The 24,363-nt window shown below is 33.4% G+C and overlaps 1 protein-coding gene across 4 annotated transcripts in view; it reads left to right on the top strand.

Annotated features, from left to right (window-relative positions):
• Nucleotides 1-24,363, top strand: part of Ufl1 (UFM1 specific ligase 1) — a 100,510-nt gene that overhangs the window by 31,303 nt on the left and 44,844 nt on the right. For all 4 annotated transcript variants that reach the window (XR_013031943.1, XR_013031942.1, XM_076516440.1 and 1 more), the window contains exons 6-9: nt 1,537-1,595; nt 11,069-11,215; nt 13,619-13,794; nt 19,220-19,402. Coding sequence is in view for 2 of the 4 variants with exons in the window: in XM_076516440.1 (XP_076372555.1) it covers nt 1,537-1,595; nt 11,069-11,215; nt 13,619-13,794; nt 19,220-19,402 (565 nt within the window). In the remaining 2 variants the exon portion in view is untranslated. The remainder of the gene's footprint in view (nt 1-1,536; nt 1,596-11,068; nt 11,216-13,618; nt 13,795-19,219; nt 19,403-24,363) is intronic.

The raw sequence follows: 24,363 nt of genomic DNA, 5'->3' as shown, positions 1-24,363 counted from the left end.
ATCTAACAAAATAAAATTTGTGAACTTTCATAACATTGGCAAAAGTCTGACATCAAGGAAAACATCCACAAATTGTTCTGAACAAATCATCTCTTTTTAATGGCAAACTCTTCCTCTTGGTTCTGAGTCCTTCTAATTAATGTAATTTCTTTAATAATGAAACTCTTTTTGAATTTATCTCACATGAGAGAAAAAGAAGGTTAAGAGGTAATTCATCAACAAAACTCTGCCAAAAGATATCTCATAGTCACTGGATCAAAGTCTTCATCCTAACATATTAGGGAAACTTTAATTAACCTTAGAGCAATAGGATAGTTCTGCTTAATAACGAGGTATTTATTAAAAACCTTACTGAACCTCTGAATAACTGAGTTTGTGAAAAAACAAACTTGATACTTGAAAATATAAATAAACAATATTTGTTAATCTAGAAACTCAAACACAGCATGGGTGCTTGCAAGATGGCCATTTAAACTGGATTGGTCATCTTCAACTGACCCGCATGAAATTATCTACTGGACTGTTTAAATCCAATGTTTTTTACATCCAGGTAAAGTTGGATTGACTCAAAATGACAAGTACACACACATGAAACTTGTCATTTTCACTCAAATATAGTGTCAATCATAACATCAAGACACCACCTGACCTGCCAGTAAAAGACATTGTCATCTACTTTCTAGCACAATATGCATCATTGAAACCATGTATCTGGTGGGCTAAACAGTTGTAACCTCAGTAGTGTTTTAAGGAACATCTAGAATAACATTGGCTAAAGACATTCACAACCATTTGTTACATGAAATCTGCACTGATACATAATAAGTAACAAAGAGAATAATGCTATATTAATATGAAAATGTAGAAATGCATGGTATATTTACATACCATAGTACCATAACAGGTCAGGACATGACCAGCACATTTCTTTGTGAAGTTGATTAGCAGTTCAGAAATTAAAATCAACAATACTGCAATTTTCTATTTGTTAGTAAATACTGAAGCTTATAAAAGATATCTATGTCACTCTAGCCATAGTACTTGTAATTTGCAGTTTTTGTTTAAAATACTTGGAAGGCCTAGTATTGTTAGGTGGTTAGGGTGCTCAGTTCATGAGCTGAGGGTTGCAGGTTCAAATCCTCATCACACCAAACATGCTTGCCCTTTCAGCTATGGGGGTATTATAATGTGACAGTCAATCCCATTGTTTATTGGCAAAAGAGTAGCCCAGGAGTTGGAAGTGAGTGGTGATGATTAGTTGCCTTCCCTCTTGTCTTATGCTGCTATACTAGAGCATACATAGCCTATGTGTAGATTTGCTCAAAATTCAAAACAAAGGCAAACAAAATACATGAAAATCAAGTATATGAAAATCAATCATTTCTAAGTATGTGAAGGTGTGAAATAAATCCTGATATACAGTTTAGTTATAATCACATTTTCACAATATCAAAAACTTACTAATTGCATTGTCCACTCTCTCAAAATGTCTGATTAGCATTTGTCATATAATTCATATTTCACATTTACTTCTAGGCCAATTCAACTGACAAACTTCATCAACCAGTATGGATTTCCAGAAAGATTGTTTCACTGTAAGTATTTTCTATAAAATTAAAAACCCTATCAATTTTATTTTAAAGAAAATAAAATGTTCTTGCATTGATAATTATTTTACAAATTATTAATTGGACTTCATACTAAAATTACAGATAATGCATTATTTTAAAATTAACTGTCTTTGTTTCTAAAATGTGTGTATCTGTGAGATCAATTTTTCAGGTTGCTATATAATTAAATGCTAAAATTGGCACTTAATGGTTTATATCAACATTCGTCACTCAACATTTTCAGCATTTTCAATAATCAAATATGATAAAAGTTTAAATGGCAATGATGTTTTTTGGTGTTTTTTTTAAATTCGAATAAACTAATTTGTCTGTGTATGGTAGTCTGAAATGTGATAGGATAATGAATGTTTGACATTAATGAAAGTTTTAACATTCCTGTGGATATTTTAGGAATTTTTTTGTATTGCAACAGTTTTTACATCACATACATATGCAACATTTTTGTCATTCCTATATGCATTTTGTGAACTCATTCATGTTAAAACTTGAGATATAAAGTTAATTACATCAGTTGTAATTTCTAGTAACTGATTTGTTTTGAACATTCTTGAATGGTCCCCTTCTACTACTTTTGATCACAGCAATATCTGATACCTTCTTAGTACTTGAAGGTCATGGTTTCAAATTCAAGCTCGCACATCATGTTCTGGAAGCACGATAAAATTTATTTAACCAAGAACGAAACTGAACATTGACCTTTGTTTTTATATATTTCTAAGCTGTAGTTAACTACCAATAATAATTGTCAGGGTTGTGGCTACATGCACAAGCTGTATACCAAGCAAAGATGACATTAACTCACCAGTTCCAACAGTGGTTATACTAAACTCCAATGAAACCAGTGCATGTATTAAATATCCTAAGTATGTAAAGTCCTCTTAAGGCAGCAACACTTAACTACAAACTACACATGCTCCAATTAAAATATGTTAATTAAACCAAAGTTAGTGTGAGTATTAAGGAAAAAGGAATCAAAATTTTTACTGGAAGTGACAAAATTCACGATATTATGCATATAACTGGCTAAATATTTCTATAAAAGTTTCAAGAAATATACATTTACTAAATGAAATTACCTTTAACAAAAAGGCTTATTTCAGTTAATAAGACTTTATACATCATTCAAATTAGCATCTAATTGTGAAGTGTACATTTTATGGGAATAATGAAAGGACTTGTGTGGGGTTAATGTCATAAAATTAAATTTAAAAAGATACACTGTGAGTGGTGTGAAAATTGTTAAATGTATGCACTGTATAAGTGTCATCGTAATGTATTGTTTATATCTATATGTGAGCAATTTAACTATCCATCTTGAGGAGAAGTTATACAGAAAGCAGTAGCATTTTATTTACTTTTCTAGTTTAAATAAAATATTATGTTTTTATCTGTTATAATAAAATCTAAAATAAGGGATTTATAATCAGTTGTCCAAAAGAAAATTTTACTCATCATGATGAGTCAAAACTGTCACGTAACATATTTTTAGGATTATATTTCCTTTAATGTTTAGCTAGAGTTTTTTTAGCTAATAATACTTGCTAAGTATATCACATTTAAAAAACTGTTTATTTATTAGTAGAGATTAACTGAAAGTTTACACCATAGCGTGTTATATCTTTAGTTTGTCATGGTGTTATAGATTTCACAAAAAAAACAATCCAAAGCATTAAATTTTGATACTATCACATAACGGGAAGTAGCTTATGAGATTATATGAGAAAAATTGTCTTGTAATTGTATTTACATAATTATTCAACATTTCTGCATAATTGTCTCATATTTTGTTGTTCAGAGGTGTTAAAAGTGTATTTTAATATGATCAGTTGATCTGCTGTAGATTTGAATAGATTTTAGTCATTTTAAATAGATTGTTATTTAATATTTATAGTTATTTTGACCATGCTCTTTTTACAGAATAACACTAATTGTGGTTTTAATCAACTTTTTTGCTCATATGATTGTTTGTGAACTCTGGATGAACTGGATCTGGTTTTTAAAAGTCGGTATATGTTTTTTTTCTTAAGTCATCTGTCTAAACTATTGTGATATACTTAAAAGTGTGGTTAGAGTTTTGTTGCATATTGTGGATTTGCATATTTTATTTCATTTAAGTATTAAAATAATGTATGTAGCAATCAAGTAAAAATCTTTGAATTTTTTTTTGTGTACTTTTATGTTATACTATATGTCATTATTAATAGGATTGCGTCATCCTGTTTTGGTGATATAGAATTTATTTAGTTTTCATGTCATAATGATGGCAACATGCTTGTTGTAGTTACTTTATTACTTTGTTCTCAAAATAGATGTTACCTTTTCTGCTCATAAGTACTTTCAAGTACTTTGCAATAACACACACACACACACGTATATATAATGTCCAGATTACAAGGATAAGTACCATAATATCTGCTGGCAGGACATCACAACAACTAAAGACAATAATTGATAACTGCTATGAAAGAACAAAAGGCATAAAGTAAAACTATCAACTGGACATATAAAATAAACATTCCTCATGAATTCCAATATACTTTCTTGGTTCAATTCTACAAGAATGTTATTTTTAAGATCATCTGTTTAGTTTGATGGAAGTCTATCCCAGTAGATAGAAAACTCTGGGACTAAACAGTCTAGTAGAAGTGAGTGTCTTTCCAATATACACACATTGAATTTTCTTTTTGTTTGATCAGTAATAAGGAAGTGTAACCTCAGAACAAAAGTAGTCAGTAACCTGTGGTTTTTAATCTGAAATCAGCACTGTGAAAATGGACACTGCTGAACTTATCAGTCAGTGATGACAAGAAAACTCACTTGTAGAGAAAAATGTATATGTAAAAATGGCTGGTATGGATTGAGAAAATTCTATTTAGAGGAGCAAACGACATTTCAACCTTCTTTGGTCATCATCAGGTTCACAGTTTTTTTGGGTTTTTTTCCCCTCAGATTTAGACACATGATACATTTTATTGCTATTGTGATAGATGTCGCTCTAAAATAATTTGTATGTTTAGAACATATATGAAAAGTGCCTTGTTGGTAAGACATATTAAAGTAATACCAAAGATTTGTTGAATTTTTAGCTTACCTGCGATGACGGAAGAAGGTCGAAACATTGTTTGCTTTTCTACATAGTTTTCTCTACCCATACCAGCTGTTTTTACATATATATTTATCAGTCAGTTTTGCTTGTTCAACAACTGAACTGGTATAACAGAGGAAAGTCATCCAGGTCAAGAACAGAGGATAATAGTTCCTTTGTGGTTTTTGGTGATTTGTTTTATATAGGATATAATGATTAATTCTATGTAACATGACTGTGAAGTCACACTTGAAATAAACTGTTTTCTGTCCATACAGTAGGCAGCATTAATTTAGTGTAAGTGGTTATGATGCTGTATTATAGGAATTTCATGATACGAATGGATAATGTTTAGATGTAATGGTTAGTAAGCTTAACAAATTTGGAAGGGAAGATTACCTGTTGGTGGCTGTATTTATGTTATCTGATAATGGCCACACAAGTGGTGAAAATATTGAAGTTATATAAAATAAACATTCAATCAAAAGTTGTATTTCTGGACTTTTATTCAGTGATGTTTGGCTGAACTTTTCACTCTGCATATGAGAAAATTAAAATGAAATTCCAACACATACAAAAAGCAGGTGTGCAACTGAAAGCAAGTGTTTGCTAATGTGGGTAGAAATGGAGTTTTTAAGCTACGTTGTCTAGAGGGATAGACTATTGATGGCCTCACTTATGGTAGCTACAGTGAAAACTTAACTTGACCCATAGTAAAGTGAGAAGTTCACAGTTTCTTTGGTTTCATTTCATACTACTAATAGTTTATGGCAACTTTGCAGAAATAACAGCACCATTGTTGGCTTTTGTAGAAGTAAAAATGTACTTTGGATGGAGATAGAAATACGATCAAACATCCCGTTCCTTGAAGCTTACTTTAGTGAATGTTTCAGTGCCATTAGAGTTACGAGCTTTCCTGGACAGTGATACCAGTGACAACATGGTCAAGACAATGCTATCACAGTTGCAGGATGGAATAAAATATGTAATTGCATATGCTAATCATACACTTATGGTTACAGAATGCAGATATTCTACAATGAATAAAACTGCTTGTATTGATAATCTTTGTTGAACACAGTCACCATTACTTGTATTCTAGGAATTTTATGATATGAGTGGATAATGCTTTGTTGAAATGGTTAGTAAGCTTAACAAATTTGGAAGGGATGATTACCTGTTGATGGCTGTAGTAATGTGTGTATGCTTAAAACATTATATGGAGTCCTTTGTAGATGTTTCAAACAAAATAAATGAAGCAAACACAAAGAATTGTTATAGACAATAAGGTGTAAAAGAAATGAGGAAGAGAGAGAGCATGGCATGGACAATAGACATCACTAAGAGCCAATGAATGTCAAACTAAGCATGATGAATAACTTGGAGAGTAGTTTTTAAAAATATATCAGAAATTTTCATTAATGCTCAGAGAATATTTCAGTTTTATTATTGAGATATTCTGCAAGATCATGGATTTTTTTATGGAAGAGACAGTAGTCGTCAAGTGATTCACAGCATAGCAGGATAGAAAGTGAAATATCACTGTTTTATCTGAAGTTTTAAAGAACACGGTTTTATCTGGTATTCCTTGTAAGCATAATGCAGTGAAATTTTAACTTGATCAAGTGAAACATTTGAGGGAGTGAAATTTTTAGTTATGTGTGAAATTTCTAAATAAGAACTTATAATATTTGATTGTGATATGATTATTTTCAATCATGAAGATTGGAAATATTTTAAATAGGTAAACAGTTTTTTAGCATTGTTTAATTATAAAATTTAGTTTTGAATTAAGGAAATGTTAGCTATAAGTGTAATAGGGTGTTTTAAAATAGACAATCTAATTGTAAAACCTTGTAATTCATCCCATAACTGGTACACAATTTGTAAATGAAAGAAAGTCGTCAAGAAAAGAAAATGAAAATGTTGACAAGGTTGAAATGCCAAAGGTGAGATTAATGAAACCTGCATCAGCTGAAATGTATAGGACTTGAGCATTCTTGACTGCCAGTCCTGTCTACATGACAACCAGATATTAGGCTAGGGATAGGGAGAGACGAAGCTGGATCAGAGAGCTTGACATGCATGTTTTCGTTGCCCAGCAGGTTCAGCAGAGGACAGCATGGCCATAAGTAGCTGGTTGAATGAAAACCATGAAAACTAGTGGATTTGGGACTTCATGTTCTCTTTTGGTAAGGATGATTGTGAGTACACATTAAATCTATATACTTGTCACTTGAACACTACCTACTTCTCGGTCATATATACACCTTACAATTTCCCTAGCTTACACTCCCTGTGGGATCAGTCAGTCTTATGATTTGAGTCCAGAATTTCAACATATAAGGTTGGGACTTATTCATGGCTAACCTCTTTTCATTAACTGGCTTGTGGTTTGTGTCTTGTCCCTGTACCTCCTTTATTTACCTGAATTATAATGGATTCCTCATCTATGTTTGAAGTTTCAAGAGGCAAGGTTTTGCAATACTTTAGCATCAGTGACTTAGACCTGAGCAAATGTGGTGCAAATGAGCCAGATATTTTGTACACTGGTTCCTGCTGTCAACAGGGAGTTTCACCTTTGAGGGATGGACATATTGGAAGATTGGAAAAGAATCATGCCACTGTTATCTCTAATGCACCACCCAGTGAAATGACCATGAGAAACATCCAAAAATGGGCTAGTTTTGGAACTCCCTTTCAGGCATATATGTTGATCATGAACCTCCCCATTTTGAGCAGATTCCAGTGCTTGGTTGTCATTTTCAAGAAATAACTGAATCAATGGAGGCTTTGGCTCTACAACCTACAAAAAGATGAACTAAATGAAAGACCATTCCTCTGGTGCAATAAAAGGAGGTCTTGTGCCTGCAGGGTATGTTAACCAAAGCTAAACAGAATCTGGTGAGGATCTTAGAAGTGCTTGAGGTATCCATTGCTACTAATAAAAACACAACAACACTGAAAACTGCTGGAAGGCAAAGGTGGTCAGAGTAGATCCTCAACCACTTTCTTGGGTATGTGCATTTTGTATAAATTCAGTTGATTTTGATATATATTCTATACTTTATATTTTTATCCTGTTGAACTTTTAACTTGGAGAATGCCCTTTGCTTTTTGTATTCATAAGTGTGTGTGAAAAACATAGCTGTGCTTAGGGAGTCTTTTATGGGGGGAAGATATGTTTTATAAGTTTATCTGCATATATTATGTTTTAAACAGTGAAAGTACCCTCACTGTTTCCCACAAGTGAATATGAGTAAAAGTTAGATTTTTGTGAGTATAGATTTTTTACATGTTATGTGTGTGTTTGTTTCAACATGCCACCACTTGCTTGTGCACATAAGTGCATGCAGGAGGAAAATGGGTAGTTTTACAGTTATTTGCTCTTATGTGTATATGTGTGTTACTTTTGATATTTTATTATTTTTACATTTTCATCATTTTAGTTGGGACTTTATTATTGATATCTTTTTAACCTTGGTATTATTATTGATACCTTTATGTTTGACTATATATATATGATTTGTTTAAATATTGTGCTAGATTGCCACTTTGGCAGGTGGGTCAGATCTAAATTATTAAGTTTTTAATTTTAAAAGGGTCTTTTTTTCTGTTTCAGTTTTGTGATTAGTTTTGGTTGTGTTAATCTTTTTTTATATATTTTTGTTTATGGAATATGGAAGTGTGTATTTGCACATTGTTTTGTCAGTGCTAAAGGGAATTTGTGTAATATATTATACTAAAGGGTTGTAAAATTACAAAATTATTTTCTTGTTTTAGTACAAGTGGTTTTGTTATTTACCTTGCATTTCATTTTAAAAGTAAAATTAGAGGATTTTATCACTATAACTATGTTGTCACAAAGTAATCTCAAAGTTTAGCTTTTTACATTTTGTGTAACAATAGTAAAAGATTGTGTATAGTAGTTCATTGTAAATTTCTGATAGTGTTGTTTTTTTCTGCTTTTTGGTATACTCTAGATCATTGTTCAGGTTTTAGTGTCATCCATGTATCAAATTTAAAGGTTGATTGGTTTTGAAGTTGAATTTAATTGTTGGCTTGAGACAAGCTTGAAAAGAGAAGAGAGAAAATTGTAATATACAGTATGGCCTATATTTTCTACCTGTTTTAGTAACAGAATGTAATAAACCTTTTTGGTATTTTATACTTCATTGTTCCAGTTACTTTGATTCTTTGTTCTTAGTTGTAACTGGTGACTACCATTCTTCACAAGTGGACATTGAAGTAATATATAGCATCAAGATTAAAATAATTAGATCATTTATATTCTTTGCTGAGTTTTAATTAGGCAATGGTTAAATGTAATAGCATACCAATGCTACAAGGAAACAATGGTCACAAAATGATGCCAATGACTGTAAAAAGAAAGTGGGGGCATGTCTTTGGATGTACAACACTAGAAACTGGATTTTGGTGCCCATGGTAGGCAGAGCACAAATATTCCATTGTGTAGCTTTATGCTTAACTAGAAACATAAAAACAAACAAAGTGCATTTTTCTGTTGAATTCCATAACACTTTATTAGCTCAGTTCTACATGGAGATTGTAGAGTAGACTTAATTTTAACCCTTTTGCAGCAGGAGCCCCTTTAAATGCTTTTCTGTGCAAGTCACTGTGTTTATAATTTATTTAAGCATCTTTACTACCAATATATGTGAACAAAATTAGCATAATAATGTATTAAAGTTATTATGTATTATATTTTATTCAAGTTTCAAGACCTTTATTTGAAAATAAACCTTTACAAACTACTTAACTTCAGATGTATTATCACATGACCAACTAGCAATGAAATTTGCTAGTGCAATATATCATTGCACTCTGTATATTCAATAATACAATGGTAATTGAGTAGCAGCAGATCTAGACTAAGTTTCTTGCATAATCTTTAGATTCATTCATTTCAAAGTTCTCTGAATGAATACAATTGAAACAAATAATTTTTTTTCAATCACTGACAGGTGCCATACCCATCTTCAACAAATTTGTTTGAGCATTATAGCCTATTTGCAGATGTTACATACATATGTATATAGTTATTAGAGAAGAGATTATTTTATCTTATAATCAACCAATGGTTATTTTGAAATTGGTGCATAGTTGGCAGTTTGATCACTATAGAACTTATAGTTCTTACCTAAACAGTTTATAGATACAATTTAAATTATATTTAAGTCTTACTATTATATTGTAGTTAATTATGTATTACCTACGTCATACAATACACAATTAAAACGTTTTAATATACAACATACTTTGCACCTATTTTCAAGGCTTGTAATATTACGCGTGGAATGAAACTTTTGCCAAAGGGTTGTGCATGTCTCCATATAAAATTTTATTATGCCTTAAGGGTATCATTGAATTGTGTTGATATGAATAATAAGAGATAAAGGACAAGAAAGGAAAATAAAATAATAACAATTAGCTACATCTGAAAAAGAAAAAACCTGAAATTATGAATTTACCAGAAGGAAAATCATTGAAAGATATTCTACAAAAAAATTAAAAAGTATAAATATTTTTTTTCCTGTTTTATAAATTTAAATTTTTCATTACATTATGTGTTGATAATAATAGCTAGTTAGTGATCTGGTAGAGAAAATGAAAAATAAAATATTAACACATTTACCTTAAAAACTTGATATCCCTACATAAGGTTCTAGAGATTATACAAATGAAATGGGAAAACTATAAGATGAAGAAAAGTAGTTTTATACTTAAAATGAAAATAACTTTGCAGTTGAGTTATTGATAGTTTGAATGTGAAAATAGCATATTTTTAGTGAAAGCAATCACAATAATGTGATTATTTTTGTACAAGGTACTTTTTATATTTAACAAAATCTTACCAGTTTTTAAATATATACATTTAAAAAAATCTCCAAGTTACCACATGCATTGTTTCACAAGTAAAATCTGTGACTCAGTTTTCATGAAGGAGTTAAGGTCATCATGTTAAGTACATCAGAAGTCTGTGTTAAGACAGAGAAAACTATAGGACCAAGGACACCCTAGTAGAAGTGTCTTTGCAGTCTGTACAGTGTGGTTTTGCTTGTTCAGTAATAAAAATTTTCACTTTTATTAACTCATACAGTTTTTTTATTTTACACTAACACTAGTGTGAACACAGTTCATTTTTCTGACCTGATTCATTCTTTTTATTTTCTGAACAAACCTGTAATTATTTATCTGATAACTATCAGGAAGTCAATAGTTTTTACCTGAAAATATGAAAATACCACATGTATTAATTCTACTATCACTGCCTTGTTTAATTGGACTGATTTCATCTTGCTTTTATGTAACGTGTAATTTTGTTTTCTAGCGGTAATTGAGGAGCTAATACAGGACAAGCGGTTAGCAGGAAGTGTGTCAGGTGGCCGTGCTGAAAGATCGTCTTATATTCCTAGTATTTATGCTAAATCTCAAAATGAATGGGTTGATTCATTCTATACACAGAATGGATATTTAGGTGAATTTCTGATTTATTATTTTGATTCTTGATTATGTCTCATTATATGTTTTTGTGTTCCCTTATAGCATAAGTAAAATTTATTGTAATGTTTAGGCTGTTTCACATGACATTAAAAACTAATTGGATTTGAAATGTTTAGTTTAATTAATCACTTAACCATTTCCTATGCTGTAATATTTACCATGTTACAAGGCCACATTTTACCATTTTATGATGGATGGTTTGTTAAGCAGTTATATCTTATACATGGTAATGTACAAAAAAATGTTCTTTCTTAATGGTATGTTTTTTATGTGCTTTTTTTCTGCTACTGCTTAGATATATTATTATGGACTCGTAAAACATAAAGCTTACCTTGTTCCTAACAAATTGTTCTTGTGCTTGCCTGCTATTGCAGCATCTGGATTAGTTTTAGGTTTCCCTGTGAACTTCTGAATAGGTTGTTTGACTGTGCTATACTGCATTATAGTCAGTTTTAGAACCTCCAGTTAGAATTTGAACAAGCTGTAGTTGGAGTTTTAACTTCTTGTTGTACTGACTATGTGCTTAACACTGCACTTAATAATGTTTTAAACCCATTTATTAGCAAGTAATCAGAATTTATATATTTGTATTTACAGTTGTAAAAAATTTAACTTGTGCGAGTTATTTGGTCCATCATTTTTAATGTTTAAAGAAAGCATAATTCCCAATATTTCACATATGATCTATTGTCAATGAAAAACACAAATTAATATTGATAGAAATTTTTAAAACAGCATATTTCTTTTGAGTAGTATACCTGCATTTGTTTTCATTGCACTTTTAATGTTTATTATGTTATGAAAAAAGTAAAGCACAATTTCCTCTCCTTTGATACAAAAGTTATTCTGAATCTGTCCAATGTAAAATTAACTACACAATTTATTATTGAATAAAATCTTATCCCTATAGGAATTCTTCAGGCTTAGTCTTATCAGACGTATATCTAATTATTTAGATTATTTAATCAAATTGTAATATTATACTTTTATCAAGATATGTCCAAACAAATTTCAAATCTACTGTAGTGTGAAAAGTGTGACATTTCTCTGTAAAGAAAAAGAAGGGATTATCTAGATATTTTTTGTGGTGTGACTTTGCAACAGGGTAAAATAGCACATTGCTACAAGTGTTCAACAACAAAAAAAAATTTATTAAACTGTAACAACACTTGGAATAAAATTTAGCACTTAAAAAAAAAACATAGTAAATAAACACATGCCTGGACAAGACTTGATACTAAGGTTAACGAATAATAAAAATGGGAAAAATAACCAGAAGAAGAAAAACTTAACTCCCCTAAAAAAAAAAAAAACATTTCAAAATCACCTTTCTTTTTTGATAAAAATATTGAATGAAAAACAGCAATAATTGGCTTGCTACCTATATCATGACTCAGTTTATATAACTTAAGTGTTATGGCATTCAAAATAATGTCTAGGAAGAAATAAAATATTTATTTTAAAAAATTGTCTTTTTGCCACTCTAATGTACTTGAAAGTATTGTATAAACAGCAGTTAGTGTAGTGCTATATGGCTTTGCTGTTCAACTCTCTATCAGTTCTTATAACAGTTTTTTGTGCACCTCGGAGAGCAGCAAAAGGAGCTCCATCACTAGAGGAGGAGAGACAAACTGTTCAATTTTTATACATTTAAAAAGCACTTAAACAAATGTTTAAAAGACTGAAATCTGAATACCATTTGGTCTGGTTTTATAGAGAAGTGCAGGACATTTATTGCATTTACTTTCCAGGATGACATAAGCTGCTGCCAATCCCTGGTCACTGAAGTCTACCCCTGACCAGTAATATTAAATTGTTGTGGCCCTACTGGCTATCACATTACTGTACTTTAAGCCCACAAAGAAATTTTGATACTAACTTTCATTTGGTAAATAACAGAAATATTCGTGGCAAATGCATTATGTTTCATGTCTTTATTATGTGTGTGCGTGTGTGTGTGTATATGTATATGAAAAAGAAATGCTTGCAAATGTATTAATTTTCATTTTATGATGCAATATCAAAAAATTTTCAGGCTTTTAGGGAAACAGTTTTTGTGTATTTATATGTATTGCCATTTAGAAATTAGCATTGCATATAAGTGGTTCTTTGAGAAAATATTTTGATATTAGATTTGAATATTGCACATCATAATTCCATTGCTCCAGTGGCTCAATAGTAAGTTTGAAAGCTTATAGCACTAAAAAAAATTTTGATACCTGCAGTTGATAGAGCACACAACTCATTATGTAACTTTCTGCTTAAGAACAAAAAAATAAAAAATTACATACATCAATTTGTGCTACAAAATTTATTGAATTAAATTAACAAATATTCACTAAGTAATATTATGTTTTGTCTATAATTTTTCAAACAGAATATGATTCCCTAGTTAGACTTGGCATTCAGGATCCAAAGAACCACATCAAAAAAAGATACAAAGATCAGTCTTTAATGTTTTTGAGTTCTGGATGCATTGGTGGAGCTATTGTAGAGCAGATTGAGGCTGCAGTTGATGAAGCTCTGACATCAGGATCTTGGGTTGATGTTATGGTACGGATACAAAAGCCTTTTTGATATTATTGTTACTTTTACAAATGTTAACTTTTCATTTCATTAGTGATTATATAGACCTTTTGTGTGGCTGTCTAATGATGAGCATTATGAATTTATAAAATAAATGTTACAGTGTAACTTCCAAGTAAATTTTAGATGTACTTTATTCATGTTATAAATTTCTTTTGTGATGGTGAGAAACCTACTTGAAGTAAAATGTATCTCAAGACTGCTGGTATGGGTATTAAAACTTTTATGAAAATAAAGTAGAGAACAATGTTTCAACCTTCTTAGGTCATCTTCAGGTTAACAAAGATAGTTTGCAACAAACTGTTGCTGAACACGTCTTGGAGATGAGAGCTAAAAGGATAGGGGATTGTAGGGACCGTGGCTATATGTGTTATTAGTTAGTGTAGGTATAAAGGTGTTCTTTTATATTGGTTTAATTTTGTTTGAGTTGTATAAGTAGAGCTTCTTTGATTTTGTGTTTGTTTACGTTTGTTTCCTTACTTAGTATCTGGGTGTTTTCTATGGTTATGTTGTGTTTATTTGATTTGTAGTGTTCAAAAATGTGTGAAGGTGTTTTTTTTTGTGTTCTTTTAACCTGGTTTTCATGTTATTGCATGTTTTAGTACTGGAGAGGATAGTGAAATTCATTATTTTATCTTTACCATTATTTAACATATTTTAAGACCCTCTTGGATCTCAGCATTCATCCACATGCATGCCATGTGTGGCAACCTGTGAAGGAAAGGAGAGGATCCTGGTGGTTGAGAGGTCCAATCCTAGTACACCACTTTGGCCTCGAATTTTCACAGACAGGCAGTTTCAGGGTGGCCTCCCAGGGTCAATCAACTGGCCCACTTGGGCTAGGGTCAACCAGTTATTAGTGTTGGACATTCTTAGTAGCTGTTGTAGACATTGTATCTGATCTTGGTGTTTGGGTATTGTGTTCACGAAACCCTGGCATTGCTGCAGTGTCCTTGTTTGGCATTATAGTGCATCCCCTTGTAGAGCTCCATGATGTGTGGGGACAGTGAGCAGTGAAATGTTCTTACTTTATTATGGATACTCCCATTCATGAAGAAAAATAAATAAATAAAATTGAGAAAAAAATGATAATTGGTAAACAGCCACAAATGGATGACTGTTCAACAGTCACCATGACAGTCAGTTTCTGTATTTAAATTTCTCATTTTCCATTCATTATCTGAGAAATCATTAGAGCAGATGTCTTTTTTTCCTATTCAAAAGGGATTAGAGGGGCTTTCTGGCTCCTCCAAGTCAGTACGAAAGTTATATTCTGGAGACATTTTGTTGGAAACATCCTCACTACAATACATTAAACTCCTCCCAAATTCAAAGAGCATTAGGGATATACCCATTGAGGTTATCCCTATGCAACCATGAATTCCTCAAAAGGAATTATTGTTGAGAGGGACTTGAAGGACATTCCTAAGTTGGAGATCCTAACTGGTTTTCCTAACCAAGACAGTTCTGCAGTGTATTGAATCTTCACTCACAAAGATGGGATTATACTGCTTACTAATGTTCTGATTTTGATGTTTGCATCACCTGTCCACCTGCCACAGTCAGTGCATGTTATCTGAACTGTAAGGTACAGCCATACATTCCCAACTCCAGTGTGAGTGGTTTGGTCAATGAAGGCCATCATTTCATGGCTCTTTAACATGTGCTTATTGTGGTGATAAAGACCACGATGCCTAGAAGTGTGAACCAGAACTGCACTGTGTTAACTGTAGTGGTTCACACCCCTCTTACTCTAGTTCTTGCTTCTTGCCTTAAGTGGGTGGAGGAGAAAGAGGTGCAGTGCTTGAAGACTGTGAATAATATCTCCTACCCAGAGGCTTGGAAGTTATGGTCTCCCACTCTCTCAGACATATGCTGATGTACTCCATTCTACTGCTACAGTAGGAGTGCAGACAGATCCCCAAGTGTGATACCCCCGATTGGAAATACCATCTTCTATTTGCTGAACATCCTTCCATTTCTATTTATACAGATGGTTTGAAATCAAGTAACTGTATGGGTGCTGCCATGGTTTGTTTGTGGTTCGTTGGTTGCAGTTTTTGTGTTCACTGCCAAATCATATGCCATTTCTCTTGCCCTGGAACACACAGAAGCTGTGCATTACATGAACTGTACTATTTATACAAACTCACTTAGCTCTCTATTGACCCTAAAATCACTTCACATTAGTTTTCACCCTGTTCATGTTGATATTCAAAACCGTCTGGCCCATTTCTCTTTATCATCTACTTCTGTCTAGATTTTCTGGATACTGTGCCATGCTGATATTTATGGAAATGATCTCACTGACACCACAGATGAGTCTGTCTGCTCTGGTGCTATCAGCCGTTCTTGTTCCATACAAGGACTACAGCCCTGTATTTAAGGCTCAGCTCCATGCCAGTTGACAGTCAACTTGGAGTGAGCAACATGATGACAAGCTTTTCCAGATATAACCTTCTATTGGACTCTGGCTGTCAAGTTTTTGTAAGGATAGGAAAGAGCAAGTTGTACTAACTAGGCTGCACATTTTAACTCACTATTTTCTTTTATGTGGGACTGATACACCAGTGTGTGGTCTGTGTCTTTCTATTATGACTGCAAGTGATGGCACCATTTTAAGACACGTTTTTACCAAGAGTTTATTCATGATGTTAGATAGTGTCATTGTCAATGGTGACACTGTCCACTTTACAAATGTTTTTAATTTTTTGAGGGTCGTTGTCCTCTTTATCCAATGTTGGGTCCACTGTCATAATGCTCTGCCTGAAACCCACCAAAAAGTTCACAATGAATAACTCAACCACTGTCCTTGAGGTAATAAAGATGGCAAAACAAATGTTTAAAATCGACATTTTTTATTAACTCGGTTGTTACAAACTTCTGTATTAATATGTTATAGGTTTTAACAATACAATCTGAACACACCTTTGTGATTTGAGTGTATGAATATTTTCTCAAGGACAGTTGTTGAGTTATTCATTGTGAACTTTTTGGTTAGTTTCAGGCAGAGTATTATGTTTCTAAAAACAAGAACAAGTTAGATTTTTTCAGAGAAAAAATTGATAATAAATGTAATTCTACTACACATTTTTATGAACTAATTTGAAATAATGGTTGTGCAAGTCAATTAGCTTAAATTGTATGTATGATTAAGATGTCTGAAAAACCTTGGGTGGATGTTGGTTTCTGGCATTTCCGTAAAAAATAGAATCATTGTGATTTTTACACACACATACAGAAACTTAGTTTTACCAATGTATGTTGACAAAAACTTTGTCACTTTATCAAAGATTGTTTTTAACTTAAATTGAGATTGTATCTCATTCATAAAGATTAGTGCAACAGATTTGATTTCCTTTTTGCATGTGTTGATGATCATTCATAGAGAATTGGAACTGTATGTAAGATCTGCATTGGTGCTTAATTCAATTAATCAATATAAGTTTAATTATAAAAACAGTAAAATAATGTTTTTTTCTTAACATAAAGAGCTCTCTTCACTCAGACTGATTCAGTAAGAGTTTCATAAATTTACAGACATGCGATGTTAAAATTCTGATTTTTTTTCTGTACAGCAAACTTAATATTTACCAAAAGCTTACCAAATATGAAACGTTTTAGTATATTCAGAGTTCTAGTATGTATAGCTTAACAGATATAGGCTTGGTTCATTGAATCAAGGCCACTTGTAGGATTAATTTATTAACTATGAAAATTGGTTAGTCTAAGGTAAAATATTCAGTTAATCAAAATTAGAATTAAAATAATTAATGATATGAAAATAAATAATTGAAATTAAACTTAAATTGATTAATGTGGAAAACAATCAGCTAATTGAGATTGTGTTTCTAATTACTTTAACTGTTCAAGTAACTGAAATATTTCTATTATAGATTTTATTATTTTCATTTAATTGGTGTTTCCAGTTGTTACTTTTTTTGTTACTCCACCTATGTGTCTCATGTGAAAATAATTATGTATAAAAGTCCCTGCTGTGGTTACTCATGTGAGAATGATTCTTTGAGCAAAACAAATGTCATAAAACTCTCAGATAAAATCACTACATAGTTTTCTGCAAACAAAACAAATTGCATCAGAATAAAATAAAAGTCAGCATTTAGCCTGAACTTGTATACATATAAACCATAAAAGAAAAACTGTGTACCTGTATGTTTGTCTTTTATTTATTTACTCTTAGATTGCTGAGTCATTCTCAAATCAAACTTTGTAGGATGATACTTTGGAACAACGGGCATGTTACTTAGCATTAACACAACGCACAAAAAGTGTGTAAGAGCAGGCACAAATGTGTTACGTATTTCAGAGAATATGATTGTTCTCGTTATGGAAGAATGTATTGAAAAAAATGGCTATCACTGTTCCAGTAATACATAAACCCAATTTAAGTTTCTACTCCAACAATCACCATAAAGCTGATATGAAGAGTCATTTCTTGAGTTATTCCAGTTTGTTACTTTGACTTGTGAATTTCAACTTTGGCCCTTAAGATACCTTTGTGACCAATGAGTGTTAATTAACTAGCCATGTGAAACACTGTGGAAGGACATTAAGAGCTTAGTGTTGAAAGCAGGCAAAAAAGTGCCCATACTGCCATTACTTTTGCTCACACCTTTAATACATAGTCACCTTGTCCATCACACAGTGTATACTAAGTTTTAAGTGCATATAGAGAGTTCTCAAACCTAATACAAAGTGTTTGGTGAGGTAGTAATGAATACTGTAATAATATGATATAAATAGATTGTATGAAAGGTAGGTAGGGAATTTTATATTATTTATCATAGCATCTACCCTTACAAGATTTTTTTTAAGTTAATAACTCAGACAAAGGACAGGTAAGTAAGCCTGTTATAGAATAAAACTGGAGGTTCATCACATTTTTAAACCTGACTATGAACCACAAAGCTGTAATAGGTTCTATAACTGCACTGGAAGAGTCTATTTTTCTCCTCTAAATTTACATTAGTGTGATAACTATGAAAACACAAATGTAAGAAGTTTGCTCATTCCTCATTAATAGACTTTGTCCTGAAACAGTTTCACTGCACATCTGTGTAAGCAGTTAGTGCTGTTTTTAATTCTTCACACCAAACTATATATAATTGATTTCTATCAATGTCATATTCTACATCTGTGTGCACATTCAGTGCTGCCTTCAATTCTTCCCAACAAATTGTATGAAAGAGCTTATGCTTTCATTGTACTTGACTGTAACTGATACCATCAGTGTTTCCTCTTCTGTGTTAATGTTTGGTACATAAAATATCAATGTTACTGGGATTATTGAACAGTTAACATTAATTTTTCTTAAGTGTGATAGTTTTTCAGTTCTTGTTTTTAATAAAATCTAAAATGTCATTATATACAGCCACTGGTGCCATCAGTTTTCACTGTGGAAGATGTCCAGCACGTCCTGAATTCTGTGTTAAAAGTCAAGTTCAAACAGAATGCACCCATCCATACATTTATCCATACAGTTGTCTTCAGTGATTCATTCCTTCAAAAATCTCTGGAGCCTTTCAATACACTAATAACAGAAAAAGCAAAAGAAGTAAGTTATTTGGAGTGTTATATACTATTATATAATATTTTGGACTTTATATTTCAATTATTTAGTATTTGTATATAATGTATTACCTAACATCTTGTTTTTCAGTTCTTAAAACAGTATTAAAAATTGTCATGGTTGTTTTGTTTAGAAATGAGAGTTACTACTGGATGAGTTACTAATGACTTACAGCAAACATTAATTCCACACCTCTTCACATAGGGAAGATAGCTTTCTGTGTGAAGAGGTGTGGAATTAAAGTTTGTAGTAAATGCCAGTAGCCTTTAGACAACTCATACCTGAATTCACAAGATTTCTCATGATTTCTGCTATTGCATAACAAAGTAATTATACAGCAAAACCTTGTACATTATTATCTCCCTCTCTGCTTTCACACTTGTGTTTATCGTTCTTTTTCCTTGGCATGTGTTTGTTTTTACTCACAGTTTACAGAAATTTGTAGTCTGATAAAAATACATTATTTTCAGTGCATTCCAACTCTAACTCTTAAGTTCATTTTACTCCAGCATCTGAAGTGATAAAGGAATATAGGAATATCCTCACACTGGAGAAGTACCTAACTTGACATGACATCCATTGTGCATCAGTAGGTTCCATTAGTAGGTAGGGATATCCTTCTCTACTTTTTTATGGGACCTCTGCCTCCCACTATTTCTTCACTGTTTTGTTTATGGTAGTATTCCTGATTTAGTTAAGTCATGAATAGAAGCTGCTTGATATCAGTCCTCACTAATTTCCATGGTTACTCATCTATCCCAAACTCCATAGTCTACTTCTGCATCTCATCCTAATCCCTCTGCTTCCTGTATTTTTTTCACCTTTTCTCTTTTCTTCTCTACTTGACTGTCTTTGCCTTGACATCAGTGTCACTAGGCTCATTGGTGGCTATGATGTGGATTCAGACAATGTGTCTGCTGCAGTGTGCATATCCTAGGGAACACCTATCAGCAGACAGATGTGTTACACTTGACCTTTTCCATGACCTTTCCCTTCATTTCTTCCCTCTGCCTCTCAGCATACACCCAGCTCATCCCCCCCCTCAATCTATTTTCTACATTTAGAAGATGCAGTGTCAGATCTCTTGCACAAACAGGCTATAAAGAGAGTGCACAACCCTTCATCAGGGTTTAACACTTGCCTCTTTGTGTCTTTCAAGAAGACCAGGATCTGGTCATTAACCTTTCTTCTATCAATTACTACATGGTTTTCTCTCATTTTCCCTCTGTTAGACCTTTTCATCCAGACTGTGAATGACCAAAGTCAATATCTTGAATACATTCCTTCGTATCACCATAACAGAATTTTTCAGATGTTTTCTTACATTCATTCAACAGCATCAGTTCAGGGGTCTTCCTTTTGTCATTGCATCAGCTCCCTGCATCTTAAACAGAGCTATCAAGGCCTTTGTGTGGCTTCTTTCATGAATTCAGTGTATGATTCCATTATTAAGTGGATGATTGGCTTTATTAAAACCCATTCACAGGAGAAATCTCAACTTCTCACCTCTCTTCTTCTGCAGAAACCTATTCATATAGGTTAGATATCAAAACATTCAAGTCATTTCTTATTTTTACCCAGTACCTCTTTCATCTCCTTTCTCAGTAAAGTTAAACCTTCTTTATGGCTGCAAGTGCTGAAGCATTCTGGCAGCAGAATATGAACATCTCCTACATGTACTCCTTGAGAGATTCTGTCAGATTTGGGGATCATGGCTTCTCCTAAAACTGCTTATTCTATTGGGTCATGTTCACACGTCTTCTTCTGTGGTCTTTGTGAAACAAGTAGAACTCTTCATGGGAATCTTTGGACTCAATGATTCTCCTGTTCTCTCCTCTGCTCACTGGCCTCTCTTGATGTCTGAACTGCTCCAGTACTAATGTAGTATGTATACACCCAAACCTGACTTTAACCTATTCATCTATGTTTCTCTCTTGGAATAAGGAACATCTCTGAATCACAAACTTACATTCAGCAAATGCATTTTCATATCAATATGTTCAAACTTTTGGCAGTATGTTGTGCATGTTCCCATTTCCAAACTCTCCTGGTGGGTCATTTGGTTGTGTTTCATTCTGACAACTCTTCCATTTTCAGACTCTCAACCTTTATTGGACCAATTCTAAACAGATTTGCCTCTTTTATATCATGTCCTGTGTGCTATGAACCTCATTGAAGACTGACTGATGGGTATACCCTCTTCTGGGGATTCTGTTCACTAATGCCTTTGCCACACCTCTCAATTCCAAGGTCTTCTATTCCCATCTTTCAGCTCTGGCTGTCAATGGTTTCAGTCAGGACTTGTCTGATCTTTTCATTTATGCTTACCCATCTCTCTGGGTCCTGACATTGATTCACAACATTCCTTATTGTTTCCTTTTGGTGGCATCTCTTTATCTGGCTCAACCATGGTTCTCTCTTTTTCATCTTCTGTCGACTTCTCCCCCTCTTCCCCTACCTCCCACTCCTTCTCTCTTGCTCCAAACTGACATGTTGCTGTTAAATTCAATGATTTATGCAGCCTATTACCCATTGGGTTAGCATTCTTCCTTTCATGTTCTCAACATCCATCTAGCCTGTTCATCTACTAGCAAAAGTGTTTTTAATGTTGGATTATCCATAACCACTTTCCTCCTGACCATTCCACTGTTGGCCATCTCTCTTTCTTTGTTACTTTGCTGTTAGACAAAGGGTTGGCTGTCTCTGCGGTTGCCATTTATCAGGTGTAGGGGTGCCTTTTAAACATCACAAAGTGTTTTCTTCCTTAATCTTCCCCATTTTGTTCCATTCCTTCCTTTTTTCATCAACTTCCTCACCCTTTACAGGTTGGGTTCTTTAACTGTTCCATTTGGTCTACACTTCCTTGGAAATTGCTTCCTGTAGACTTTTCCATATTTCTTCTCACCAAATCTGTTACTTCACCTCTTGTGTCTGACACCTTTTTAACAAGATTCTTACTCTCTGTGTGGATTCCTGTGCATTGTGAGGGGACCTCCCAGGGAAGGTTCTGTTCTTTCAGTTTACCTTCTCTGGGATCTATACATCCATCCATGTGTTTGCCATGCGTGTTGTTCCAAAAAGGGGAGGAGAGGTTCCTGGTGCTTAAGGAGTCCAACCTTAACATATCTCTTTGGCCTTAAATTGCTGTAGATGAGCAGCCTTGGGGTGACACCCTTGGGTCAATTGGCTGGTCTACTTAGTCTAGGATCAACCAGGTATCAGTGTTATGTTCTCAACAGGTATTGTGGACATTGTATCTGATGCTGGTGTTTGGATATAGTGCTCACAAAACCCTGGCATTGCTGCAGTGTCCTTGTTTGGCATTGTAGTGGCTCCATGGTGGGTGGGATCAGTGACACTAAAAATTCCTTTTTTTTATTTGGATCCTACAAATACAAATTTAAATAAAATAGTGAAAAAACAGTCCATATGTAAATTGCCATGTCTTGAAGATTCTAAGCAGCAATTTTTAATATTTGTAACACTTTTTTTACCTCATTTTCTTATACCACATTCTCTTTCAGACAAACCTTTAGGGCAAATGTCTCCCTTCTTCATTCAAAAGGGACGAGAGTGACTTGCTGGCTCTCCAGAGTCAGTAAAGAAGATTGAATCTTGTGGCATATTGGTGGAAAAATCCACATTTTCACACAGTGAACTCCTCTTGCATTCAAAGGCAATTAGGGATATACCTATTGAGGTTACACCTCATGTTACTTTGAATTCACCACGAAGAGTTATTGTTGAAAGGGATTTGAAGAACATCCCGAGTCAGATTCTTTCTGGTTTCTTCACTGAAGGAGTTTCTGCAGTGAGGCATATCTCCACTCACAAAGATGAATCACAATGCCAACCAATGTCTTCATTGACATTTACATCACCACATTCACCTGCCACCATCAAGGCAGGTTATCTTAATTGCAGAGTATGGCCATACATTCCACATCCTCTCAGATGTTTTCATTGTCATTGGTTCAATCACTCGAAGACCTCATTTTGTGGTTTCTTGACATGTGCTCGTCGTGGTGGCAAGGATCACGATGTCTGTGAGTGTAAAATGGGCCATCATTGCATCAATTTCAATGGCTTTCATCTGTCATGCTTTTGTTTTTGCCCTAAATGGTTGGAAAAAAAGAGGTGCAGCATTTGAAAATGATTCATAACATTACTTAACCTGAGACTCGAAAGTTTCTGTCCACCACTTCATCTCAAACATATGCTGTTGCACTTCATCCCACTACTACAGTGAGAGTTCAGACATATTTCTCTGTGCCTCCAAAAGAATTGTTCTCAAAACAAATGAAAAGTCTTTTGACCTCCATGGTTAAGAAAGTAGATGAATCAGCTTCAACACCCATCTCTGTCCATCACATACATTCCAGCAAATCCAAGATCCACTTCCTTTGGTTTCAGGTACGGACATTTCCTCAGGTATATCTTTTTCTCCCACATCAAGATGCAAAACGATCATTTGTTCATGTCCTCAGTCACTGGAATCCTCTTCACAGCAAAGACCTGTCCAATTGATGCAGAGCAGGATCCATGGTGGTCTATAGACCCCTCTCGAATAAGGACAGTAATGAAAAAAGACCTGGTCATAAATGGAAGGATTCTCCACCCAGTTTGCCTACAAATAAATAGAAATGGCCATCTTGATACAATGGAACTGTCAAGGTTTACATTCTGATCTGAATGACATCAAAACACTGATTGCTTCCTACCATCCTGTATGTCTTTCCTTAGAGGAAACATTTCAGAAACCTGCCAATACAGTCACCTTTAGGCAGTTTTCTTTGTACAGAATTGACAGGCTGTGTGATGGATGAGTGCATGGAGGGGTGGCACTGTTGGTTGATCAGCATGTGTCTAACCTGTCTTTGCCACTCAACATACCCTTGGAGGCCGTAGCCATCTGTGTTTCCTTGGATCATACCATCACTATTCGT

Source organism: Tachypleus tridentatus, chromosome 7 (assembly GCF_004210375.1).
Source record: "Tachypleus tridentatus isolate NWPU-2018 chromosome 7, ASM421037v1, whole genome shotgun sequence".
In the NCBI taxonomy this organism is placed as follows: Eukaryota; Metazoa; Arthropoda; class Merostomata; order Xiphosura; family Limulidae; genus Tachypleus; species Tachypleus tridentatus.
The sequence above is the reverse complement of the archived record's forward strand: the minus strand, read 5'-3'. Positions and strand labels throughout refer to the sequence as shown.